The sequence below is a fragment of the Rutidosis leptorrhynchoides genome, chromosome 5 (genome assembly GCF_046630445.1).
Source record: "Rutidosis leptorrhynchoides isolate AG116_Rl617_1_P2 chromosome 5, CSIRO_AGI_Rlap_v1, whole genome shotgun sequence".
NCBI classification, from domain to species: domain Eukaryota; kingdom Viridiplantae; phylum Streptophyta; class Magnoliopsida; order Asterales; family Asteraceae; genus Rutidosis; species Rutidosis leptorrhynchoides.
The window spans coordinates 18,937,665-18,950,929 of NC_092337.1; the positions used below are offsets into that span (position 1 = coordinate 18,937,665).

Genomic DNA, 13,265 nt, shown 5'->3' on the forward strand with positions numbered 1-13,265 from the left:
CACCCGAAGGGAGTCACTGATGCCGGTTTCACAGCGTCGAATTTGAACGACGGCAAAAAAGTGAAACGATTATGGGTGCTTTAAGCGGCGTCGTTGAAAAAAATTTATAAAATAGAATTATTTAATTAGTAAGAGCACTCGGTATCCATCAATCAATTTCGCCGTCCCCCCAAATGACGCTGGGATCGACGGTCGGTCGACACCGGCACGACGTCGATCTCACCGTCGATTTCCAAGATCCCAAATTCGACGGTGGCTTATCTGACCGTTTGAAGGTGGGAAATTTAAAAATGGGCCGTTAACAGCTATTTCCCTTTTTTTTCCTTTTTTTTTTTTTCACAAGTGTCTGAAGGTTTTTTTTTTTTTTTTTTTTTTTTTGGTTTGGTGGAGATGAAAAAGAGGGTAGGTGGAGATGATGTAAAAAGAGGGTAGGTGGAGATGATGCTGCAACAACAAATACGGAGTATTATGTTATCAATTTTCTATTTTTCTTTTTTCTTTGAGTTGTTTTTAATTTAATTATTGTGTAATTTATATTTGTTTTTTAATTTAATTTAATGTTGTTATTAAAAAAAATATAATAAAAAGATATTAAAAAAATAGAAAATACTTTTTTTTTCTTTCAGGAATGCAATTTTTTTAATTAATGGAAGTTGTTTGTTATATATATTATTCATTTAATTATTTTAAATAACTAAATAAAATATTAAAACTTAATTAAAAAAATAAAAAATGGACAATGTGGACACCATACAGTCAGTCAATTTCAGCTTCTAAAAATAGATACAGATCATGCTCTAATAGCCAATGAGCCCAAAATGTGTGACAACTCACCAGACTATATGGATTATTGTTTTTGTCGAATTCAACACCTTTAACTCATTTCCTTGTTTTCAATATGTGAAATTCAATCCATATGATACCATCATCTTCATCATCAGCCAATAAGTCTTCAATTTTAGTATCCCACATAGAGTTCTGTGCAACCACTTCTATAATTTCCTGATCATTTACTAATCTCCCTTTAATAATTGTACTTTTATCTTTTGCAATTTTACTACATCTTTGCAAAGTTCTTGTTCATCCTCTTTACAACCCAGAAGTAAAGGTATACACTTTTTTTTTATCTTTAAAATATTCTTTTTTTTTTCACTCTTATATTTATTCCGATTGCTAATTGCTAATAGTATAGTGGGTCTTTGAAATTTGATAAACCCCAATGTGAGTAAATGGTTATTGACTTTTGAAATTAATTTAATTTTCATCTTATTAGCAGCACAAGTCTTGAATATCAGTTATTTATACATAATTTTGTATTTTTTTTTTTTTTTTTTTTTTTACAGATAATGGTACCTGTCATTATTTAAAAAGATGAGAGCTTTTCACTCAATTCATGATTAGATATGGATATTATTCATGATTATAAATAGAATTTGATAAAAACACGTTGAATTTCAATCAGCATAATCGTAAAAATAATATATTAATATCAGTGTCTATTCTAAGATGAGGGGGTCTAAAAAATTTTTTTAAGCTAATTATATTTAAATGGTACTTTAATGATTTTTTACCTCTAAAAAAACACAAATTTTGAAATTATATGGGGTCCTATAGCTAAATTTAGTGGTGTCCTGTACAATTTAAAGACTAAATAGTAAAAAAAAATTCCATGATAGTGGGGTCATAGGACCCCACACCTCTTTATATAGAATGCCCTTGATTAATATTAAGTTGTTATAATATATAAATATATATATATAAATGGATAGTCAATTATTGATACACAAAAGTAATATTATTGTATTACCTAAACTTGTGATATTTTTGCTATAAATAGCCATGAATGCAAGCATTAAACTTGCACCATTTCTCACACTTACAAAGTGTTTCTTTCTTTCTCTCCATTATCATCTTTGTTCTTACACTTCATTATTAGTATTCTAAATCAAGAATCAAATCACTAAAGGTAGTTATAAGCCTACTGAATTATAACATCAAGAATCAAACCACTAAAGGTAGTTATAAGCCTACTGAATTATAACATCAAGAATCAAACCACTAAAGGTAGTTATAAGCCTACTGAATTATAACATGTTATCAGCACGATAATCTTAATACTAAATATGGTTGGCTCTGCCACCAAAATGATATATGGTCGGTTATACCACCAAAATGATATATGGTCGGTTATACCACCAAAATGATATATGGTCGGTTATACCACCAGAATGATATAGGTCGGTTATACCACCTGAAAAAATATATGGTCGACACTGTCGCCAAATTTTCATTTATGTTTACTAATATTTATATTTTTGTTATATAACATTTATTTATGATTGCTTACACATGGTCGACACTGTCACCTACTTATCATTTATGTTATATTAAATTTATGTTTAATGTTTATATACTTATGAATATAAATTGACTCTAATTTATCATGATGTTTGTTTTAATTTTTGATAATAGAAAATGTCGAATCTGGAAAAGCTTAAATTTACTCCTTTAGAATCAACTGGAAACAACTACATGCCATGGGTTATAAAAGTAAAAATGCATCTTAAATCAATGGGTATTCTTGAAGCCATAAATGAAAACAACACTTGTTCTGAAAAAGAACAAGCAACGGCATGTTGCTTTATTCATCAACATATTGATGAATGCTTACAAAATAATTATGTGACTGTAGAAGATCCCCATGTTTTATGGGAAGGTCTCAAAAGCAGATTCAATAATCAAAGAGAAATTTTACTTCCAGCTGCTATGGAACAATGGAGAACATTAAGGTTCCAAGACTTTAAGAAAGTAAATGAATATAGCTCAGCTCTGTATAATACATGTTCACAACTTAAATTCTGTGGACATGAAATAAGTGATGCAGACATGATGGAGAAAACTTTCTCCACAATGAATGCTGCAAACATCACAGTGCAAAGAAATTTGAGAATGCTAAAGTTCAAAACATATCCTGAACTTAATTCATATCTCTTAGTTGCAGAGCAAAATGATGAGCTATTAATGAAAAATCAGCAATCCCGTCCTACTGGTACACTTGCAATCCCTGAAGCAAATACTGCAAATAATTATAAACAGGGACAAGGACGCGGGCAAGGTCGTGGTTATAATAACCATCACCATCATCATGCCAAAAGCCATAACTATGGTAGAAACCATCCTTATGGTAATGGTAATGGGCGAGGACGTGATCGTGGTCGTTGCCGTGGTGGTCAAAGAAATAATAATCCACGAAAATATAAATATCAACCACAAAACAAGCCCACTAAACAAGATGTTGAAGAAAATTCTTCTAAAAATTCTGAAGAATCTTGCTACAGATGTGGTAGAATGGGCCACTGGGCTAATACTTGCCGAACATCTAAACATCTTGTTAAGATGTATCAGGATTCGCTGAAAGATAAAGAAAAGGAAGTAAATTTTGTGGATAATATTGATCCAACAGTCACTGAGAAACCATCTGATTTATATGAAGATTTCTTGAATGTTTAAGTTGTGTGTCTTTTGAAAAATAAACGATTTAATATCGTCTGTCTTTGTCATTATGTTTGCTAAATGTTTCAGTACTATCTATTTGCGTTTAAAATATTGTGTAATATTAATGTACTCACTATTTATTTCTTATATATGAAGTTCAATATGAATTTTGATGGAATACAACATCAATCAAGTGGTGGAGATCTCTGTATAGCAGACAGTGGAACTACACACACTATACTTAAATCCGAGAAATATTTTATTGATCTAAAACCAACGGAAGGAACTATACATACAATATCAGGACCTGCTAACTTGATAAAAGGGATAGGAAAGGCAAATTTCATACTACCAAATGGTACAAAATTTTTAATAAATGATGCCTTATTTTCTCCCAAGTCAAGCAGAAATTTATTGAGTTTCTCCGACATATACCTTAACGGGTATGATTATCAGTCAGTGACAACAGAAAATGAGAAATATTTAAGTATCACTGACAAGAGTCATGTGGTTGAAAAACTGCCAAGACTTAGTTCTGGATTACATTATACACATATAAATGTACCAGAAATACATATGGTAGTTAACGAAAAATATATTGATCCTGGTGTATTCAGTTTATGGCATAACAGATTAGGCCATCCAGGATCAACAATGATGAAAAGGATTATTGAATGTACTCATGGACATCCACTAAAGGATAGAAAAATCCATCATGATACAATGGTTCCATGTACATCTTGCTCTCTTGGAAAATTGATAACTAGACCCTCACCACTTAAGGTTGAGAAAGAATCACCAATGTTTCTTGAAAGAATTCAAGGTGATATATGTGGACCAATTCATCCACCATGTGGACCATTTAGATATTTCATGGTTCTAATAGACGCATCTAGCAGATGGTCTCATGTTTGTCTGTTATCAAGCCGTAATGTGGCATTTGCAAAATTTCTTGCCCAAATTATTAAATTGAGAGCTCATTTTCCTGATTACACCATTAAAAGGGTGAGACTTGATAATGCTGGTGAATTTACATCTCAAGCATTTAATGACTATTGCATGTCTATAGGAATTGTTGTTGAACATTCTGTTGCTCATGTGCATACACAAAATGGTTTAGCCGAGTCATTGATTAAACGTTTACAGTTAATCGCTAGACCATTGATAATGAGAACAAAACTCCCTGTATCTATATGGGGTCATGCAATTTTACATGCTGCTGCATTGATTCGCATCAGACCAAGTGCAAGTCATAAATATTCCCCCCTACAACTTGCTTTTGGTCAAGAGCCAAATATTTCCCATCTTAGAACATTTGGTTGTGCAGTGTATGTTCCAATTGCGACACCACAACGTACAAAAATGGGTCCTCAAAGGAGGTTGGGAATATATGTTGGATATGAAACATCTTCAATATTAAGGTATATTGAACCTATGACAGGTGACGTTTTTACAGCACGTTTTGCTGATTGTCATTTTAATGAAACATTGTTCCCTAGATTAGGGGGAGAAATGAAAAATAAAGAAAATGATGTTTCATGGTGTGAACCTCAATTAAAGTATCTTGATCCTCGCACAAAAGAATGCGAGACAGAAGTTCAAAAGATAATGCATATACAAGAACTTGCAAATCAATTGCCTGATGCATTTACAGATACAAAAACGGTGACAAAATCATATATACCAGCAGTAAATACTCCAGCTCGAATTGAAATTCCAAAAGCTGGCAATAACGTCACTCATGAATCTTTGCCACGTCAGAAACGTGGAAGACCAATTGGTTCAAAGGATAAAAATCCTCGAAAAAGAAAATCAGCTGATAATGAAGTAAAAGAAAGTGTTCAAGAAGAACCACAAATCAGTACTCATACTGCAGAGGAGATTGATGATGTCAATACAGAAATTGCAATCAATTATGCATATTCAAAAATATTATGGAACCGAAATGAAATGAAAAATCTTGATGAGAAATTTTCATTTAATGTTGCATATGACATCATGAATAATGATGATGATCCAGAACCAACATCTATGGTTGAATGTCAAAATAGACATGATTGGGCTCAATGGAAAGAAGCAATACGAGCTGAATTAGAATCACTCAATAAAAGAAAAGTTTTCGGATCCATCATTCTCACTCCTAAAGATGTGAAACCTGTAGGATACAGATGGATTTTTGTCCGAAAAAGAAATGAGAAAAATGAAGTTACAAGGTATAAAGCTAGACTTGTAGCTCAAGGTTTTTCTCAAAGACCGGGAATTGATTATGAAGAAACTTATTCTCCTGTTATGGATGCAATTACTTTTAGGTACTTAATCAGTCTGGCAGTTTCTAAAAATTTAGAAATGCATCTCATGGATGTTGTGACTGCTTATCTATATGGATCACTTGATAGTGATATATATATGAAGATACCTGAAGGATTTAAGGTACCAGAAGCATCAAATGCAAAACCCAAAGAAATGTATTCGATTAAATTACAAAGATCTTTATATGGGTTAAAACAATCGGGACGTATGTGGTATAACCGATTAAGTGATTACTTGATAAGCAAAGGGTATACAAATAATCTTACTTGCCCTTGTGTTTTCATTAAGAAAACAACATCCGGATATGTGATCATAGCTGTTTATGTTGATGATCTTAACATCATAGGTACAAATAAAGAGATCCATGAAGCCATTCAACTTCTAAAGAAAGAATTTGAAATGAAAGATCTCGGAAAAACCAAGTATTGCCTTGGTTTACAAATTGAGCATATGCCTAATGGTTTACTTGTACATCAAACAACATATACTGAAAAGATTTTGAAACGTTTCAATATGGACAAGGCAAAACCATTAAGTACTCCTATGGTTGTTAGATCACTCAATGTTGAAGCTGATCCATTTCGTCCATGTGAAGATCAAGAAGACATTCTTGGACCAGAAGTACCATATCTTAGTGCAATTGGAGCTCTTATGTATCTTACAAATTGTACAAGACCTGACATTTCTTTTGCAGTTAATTTGTTGGCAAGGTTCAGCTCTGCTCCTACCAAAAGACACTGGAATGGGATCAAACACATATTTCGATACCTTCGAGGAACTACTGATTTAGGATTATTTTATTCTAACGAATCAAAACAAGATTTGGTTGGTTATGCAGATGCAGGTTATTTATCTGATCCACATAAAGCTAAATCTCAAACTGGATATGTATTCCTAAATGGAGGTACTGCAATATCATGGCGTTCTCAAAAACAAACACTTGTTGCTACATCGTCAAATCATGCCGAAGTGATTGCATTACATGAAGCTACTCGAGAATGTTTTTGGTTGAGATCAATGACACAACTCATTACTGATTCTTGTGGACTAGAACGCGATAAAAGTCCAACAACTATCTATGAAGATAATGCAGCTTGCATAGCACAGATGAAAGAAGGGTATATCAAAAGTGACCGAACAAAACACATACCACCTAGATTCTTCTCATACACTCAAAATCTCATTAAGGACAACCAGATTGAAATGAGATATGTGCAATCTAGCAAAAACTCTGCTGATCTTTTCACGAAAGCACTTCCAACTGCTATTTTCAGAACACACGTTCATAACATTGGCATGAGACATGTTCAAAAGATGTAACAGCTGAAGCGATGTCTACTTGAGGGGGAGTCAACTCCATGCTGCACTCTTTTTCCCTTAGCTAAAGTTTTTTCCCACTGGGTTTTCTTTAGCAAGGTTTTTAACGAGGCAGTAACTTACAGTTGATCTTCAACAAACAAAATTGCTATCCAAGGGGGAGTGTTATAATATATAAATATATATATATAAATGGATAGTCAATTATTGATACACAAAAGTAATATTATTGTATTACCTAAACTTGTGATATTTTTGCTATAAATAGCCATGAATGCAAGCATTAAACTTGCACCATTTCTCACACTTACAAAGTGTTTCTTTCTTTCTCTCCATTATCATCTTTGTTCTTACACTTCATTATTAGTATTCTAAATCAAGAATCAAATCACTAAAGGTAGTTATAAGCCTACTGAATTATAACATCAAGAATCAAACCACTAAAGGTAGTTATAAGCCTACTGAATTATAACATCAAGAATCAAACCACTAAAGGTAGTTATAAGCCTACTGAATTATAACATAAGTAATTTTATATAAAAATGATAAAATTGGCGTCCCAAGCTTGTGAATAATTTGCCTATTTTGCAAGGGATGTTAAATTTTTATACAAATGATGAATCATGAATTATTTTATTAATGTTTTGGTTTTCTTCATACTAGTCTGTACTAAATTTGCAGGACCTGTTATTGAGTTATGAATCAACAGTTGAAGAAATCAAACTCCAATGGCCCATTGACCTCAGATGATCAGCAGAAAATGGTTTGCATAATGCATTAAGTTTGCATAATACAATAACTGCTCAAGTTTAGCATAATCAAAAGTTGACACTGAGTAACGTTTATTTCAGATCAATGAGGTGCGCGAGACGATTAAAAACCTCAAATCAATTGAGAAGATGAAATCGCACACTCCTGACGAGTTTTCTCGCTATTGTTCTGATGCATCACTAGCAAGATATTTAAGAGCACGAAATTGGAACGTTAAAAAGGCTATAAAAATGCTCGAAGCATCTTTGGTATGGAGAATTCACTATAACCCTGAACAGATTCAATGGGTAAGCTTTAACCAAACAGATAAAGTTTCATTCTTTTTCTATAAAATGTTTCAAATTGTTAAAAAAAAAAAAACAATAACTTGATCAGAGATTGCTAATGTTAGATTCATTACTTTTGTTTATGTTTGTTGGATTCAGGAACATATTGCTGCCGAGGCTGAAACTGGAAAAATCTACAGGTCGAGTTATAAGGACAAAAATGGGAGGGTTGTTCTTGTTATGAGACCTAGATTCCAGGTTTATATTTAGCAAATATGATAGCTAAAAGGTCTTTTTTTATAGTGTTTAAACTGAAAATTGTTTAAAAGTACAGAACTCAACATCGATAAAAGGACAAGTAAAGTACTTGGTGTATTGCATGGAAAATGCTATATTAAATTTGCGTGCGGATCAAGAACAAATGATATGGTTGATTGATTTTCATGAATTCAAGTTGTCTAATATATCGATAAAGTCGACAAAGGAAACTGCTTTTATTTTACAAGAACAATATCCTGAGAGGCTCGGTTTAGCCATTCTTTACAACCCACCTAAGTTCTTTGAACCGTTTTATAAGGTATGCACACAAGCTATATCATCTCTTACACCTCATTAGTCATAATTAGACCCAAATATAAGAAATACAGAGGGTAAACTTTGACTTCTGAAGTCAAAACTGGTACGTTGGAAATTCAAAGTAGATATGGAATTTCTGTAACCTATAACAGTTTTTCAGTTTCTTTAAATGTTTGAGTGTCTCGAAATGTTTAATTTAGTTTATCAAACTTTTCTTAAATACATTATTTTGAGAATAGCAACACTTTGTAAGTTTAGATATTTGCAGTTTGACTTCAAAAAGTCAAATTCTGTTTCTTCTTGAAGAAACGAAAAAGGAAACTGTACCCAAAGATCTAAAATGTACTAACCTCAATGTAATTAGAAGTTAGGCTGTTAGAAAGGAGTTAAACTGTCAAGACAGTAGTTAGAAAACACCAAATTGGCATGTTTGACCTGAAAAGTCAACTATATCCTTCATCTAAAAATGGTTTTGTTGTAGGTGGTGAAGCGGTTCCTAGAGCCCAAGACTGCAAACAAAGTGAAATTTGTATACTCTGATGATCCTAATACTAAAACCATAATGGAAAACTTGTTTTGCATGGATGAACTCGAGTCTGCATTTGGTGGAAAAGGAGAAGAAGGTTTCGAGATCAAAAAATATGCAGAGACGATGAAAGAAGATGATGCAAAGAGGATTGCTCTTTATGGAGGACAAAACATCCCCGAGCCTAATCCTAACCCTAACCATAATCCCGAAGCAGAAAGAGCAACGGATACAAAATATGTAAACGGAGTTAACGAAGAAGAAATATTGGCTGAGGCTCGAAAGATTGAGGGGGCCTAATTGATTCTTGTTTCACAAATGTTTATGGTAATGGAGCACGAAAGTTCGGTTTCCTGCATATATATGTATTAATGTTTTGAATGATGCAAGAAAGTTTGCATCTTTTATTGAATCATGATTCGAGCGTGATGAAACAAATAACGTTTGTCCCATTGGTACGAATGGATCAAGTTATAGTATTATAGAGACATAACAACTGGATTACGAAATTAATGATATATTGGTTACATTCGCTCATTAAGTTGCCACGCTGTAACACTGCAATACACTGCTTCTCTGTTTCTTGACTAAAACTTTGACTCCAAGATACTGCCTGTTCGCTTTCATTATGCAAGACTATAGGCACCTACAAACAGTTGGATTTGATCTTTGATTAAATGGGTACAAAAAAACCGGTAAAAATGGAAACAGGTTTAAAGTGACACATAGTGCATTTGGACACATCAAATCTTCTTTATCATTTATTTATTGTAGCAATGCAGTTTGCTAATATGCTTTTGAAATGTATTAGTAGTATTTTATAGAGGTGAAGAAAGGATGAAGTGTTTGTGGGTCGACCTGACCTGACCCGACCCGACCCATTTTAGCTTGCACAAAAATAGCATCCGTACATTCTTGGGGCGATGTTGAGTCATGGGAAGCATAGTAGTCATTTTTGCACTAATTAGTGAAGATTATATATCAGGTCAACAGGTATATTGCTTTTTCTTTTTCCAGCTTCAATTGCTTCTTCCACGCCGTTTTTTTGTTAATGGAACATCAACACACCCCCCGTAAATATACTTGGCAAACGGGTCAGGTAGGGTCTGCTTGGATAACGGGTCAAAACGATTTTGCGTTGAAATGGGTCATAGGTCAAATGGGTCAGATTTTTAAACGGATTAAAATGGGTCAGGTTGGGTGGGGTCGAAACGGGTCATAGGTCAAATGGGTCCAAACGGGTCATATGCTTTTACATTTATGATTATGTTTTATGCTTATATTTATGTTTTACGTTTAAACTTTTACATTTGATTTTTACATTTATGATTACGTTTGACGGATGAAACCTTGTTATGATCTTTATGCTTGACTCATTCACAAGACCCATTAGACATACATATTTTATTGAGCTTTAGGAATTGATACTCACTTGACTTATTTCTTTATATTTTGTATATGACCCAATAAGATGGAGGAAAACCCGTTGGATTTTTTTTTTTAAGTTTTGGTTTATTGCTAGGCTTAATTTTTCTCAACACCCAATTGTCCTAATTGACACAAATTTAAGAGTATGAGTCTCAACTGGCAGACATACCTGTAAGTAAATTCTTCTCGTTCAATAAACTCACCATGTATAATCAATATCAACGCCGCTTCCTCTAAAATATTTTATACAAACACATTCATAGTTTGTACAAAAAGAAATACACATTTACGTAGTCTTTTTTGTGGGGTTTTACCTGTTAGGTAGAGAGGGTCAGTATCATTACACTCTGATGTACGTAGCATAACCTGATGACCCGTTTCCAAATCTTCTTGGGCACCCCAAGATTTGAACCCGATACGTCTTAGCCCCCCACCATTGGGTTATTTTGTGATAGTTACATTTTTACATATTGTATGATACTTGATAATGATTTGATGTATACATAATTAGCATTGGTGATAAACAAGTATATATTGAAAACTAATCATTAATTGTTCTACTAATATTTGCAAGGAACTGGCAATTTTGGACATATTGGATAAAAATGTGAATACACAACACTTAACTGACTTCAACTCTACTGTTCAATATCACAATTTATTGCAAAGTGTAAATCTTTTTGTTGTTTGAGAATGATATATGTTAACAACGAAAAGTCAAATCCAGTGGTTAGCAAAGTCAACCACTAAAAAACTAGATTAAACAAGGACCCTTAACACTTTATTAAAAAGGGATAGTATATCAAACACAAAACAATATAAATTTTTAAGTATAACCCATCAAACAAACAGAACCAAATGTTTTCCACATTTTCTTCAACAAAATTCAATTACTTAAAAAAAACTCATAAGCTAAAGCTCAAAGCACAGATCCATAATCAAGTGTTTACTGAAACGCTTCACAAAATGCTCGCTCAACCGCTTCTAGTTGGGGGAGATAAGGCATGATCTATCATCCTTGTTTATTCCACCTGATACACCATAACATTATATATAAAATACAAAAAGAAATTAAATTAAATTAAATTAAAATAATAACACTATGATTCTATGAAGAAATTAATTCTGTTGTCACTAACCTTTTTAATTAGAACTCCTTGAAGCTGGATCCGATTCTTGTAGAGTGCCTTGGTGCTGGCTCTGGGCCCCACCCCTCTGCACCGCCAGCTGGTCAGACTCATGAATCTTCCCATCATCCAAAATCTCATCAAATGACTCATTAATTTCCTCATCATCCGAAAGCTCATCAAACAACCGAATATCAAGCTGGTATCGAAGTATGCCACCAATTCCACCGAAACCCCTACAAAACTGTGAACCCTCTTGCGAATTGTTACTCACCAATTCAAGTGTACACCCAAACTTTTTATACTCGTTACCAAACCATTTAACCAAACACAACTTCTCCTCAACTTCCAGCTCAGCATTCGTGGCCACATCTCTAAAGTTACTCTGATCACCTTCCTGGTCCTTGTTCAAGTGCTTTATGATTATTTCACCCGTGGAGCTATTTTTTAGCACAAAACGGTTGATATCAAGATTTTCCCACACGATAAGAACTTCAACCGCACCCATCTCTAAAGCTTTCAAAGTATCTTCAACACCAAATACATATTTCCCGGTATCCCGATTAATATATTCAAGATATTTCCCGATCAAACGTTTTTCTTGTATAAACCTCACATTAGCCAGAATTTCGGAAGACAGGTTAATAGCCTGGTTGAAGCCACTCGCACCACCGTAAGCCACATCTACAACTTTCAAGATTTTAACTTTAAGACGAGGATCAAACGTGTCAAACTGACCAAGCTCGGTTTTAAAATCACCACAACCAGCAAGAATAAGTCCAGAAACATTCGGTTGACTAGTAGCCGGATTAATGTAAAACTCTCTCGCGAGCTCAGCAGTCTTCCTCAAGTAATTGTGACATTTCTCCATTCGAAGACGCGCAAATCTAAGAGAGGATTGCCCTCCACGCCTGTGTTTGTTGGTAAATCAACATCGAATTTGTGTAACACCTCCCTATTGTTACCACTCAGTGTTCCAAAAAGCGTCCCGTTACCATTCATGACTATGAAACCAAACTTATCATCAGATTCCAACAGTTGACTTACAGCTTCAGTATGAAACTTGTTGTCACAAAGATACAGGGAGGCGTTAATGGGTTTAAGCGGTTCAAAGTCGAATGTGACCTTTTTCTCCTTACCATCATCAGTTAGTATAGTTCCGGTGTAGAGTACGAGCCCATTTGGAGGAACCTTGTTGTAAAGTTTTAGTCTCTGTTGAGCAGATGTTATGGCACCTAAAACAGACTGGCGGTTCACTCTGCTCTTAATGTTTGATGCGGTTCAGAATTCGTGACCGAGCATCTTTGTGACTCGAGATATTTGATCACGTGGGGGCATGATGAGAGAGATCATACTGGTACCGTTGCCTCTTGCAGCTTCCAATGCTTTGATAAGCTTCTTCATCTTCCATATCTCGATGTTCTTCTCAGTTTCTTTACCATTCGACAT

The 13,265-nt window shown here is 33.9% G+C and overlaps 1 protein-coding gene and 1 pseudogene across 1 annotated transcript; one reads left to right on the top strand and one right to left on the bottom strand.

The window, feature by feature from the left end:
• Positions 1–877: 877 nt before the first annotated feature.
• On the top strand, positions 878–9,834 carry LOC139847405 (uncharacterized). Its single transcript, XM_071837076.1, has 6 exons — positions 878–1,108; positions 7,804–7,885; positions 7,974–8,180; positions 8,319–8,417; positions 8,494–8,736; positions 9,217–9,834. The coding sequence occupies exons 2-6, from the start codon at positions 7,820–7,822 to the stop codon at positions 9,559–9,561; spliced, it is 960 nt and encodes a 319-aa protein (XP_071693177.1). The 5' UTR covers positions 878–1,108; positions 7,804–7,819; the 3' UTR covers positions 9,562–9,834.
• Positions 9,835–11,832: 1,998 nt separating this feature from the next.
• LOC139848424 (eukaryotic peptide chain release factor subunit 1-3-like) lies at positions 11,833–13,265 on the bottom strand (annotated as a pseudogene).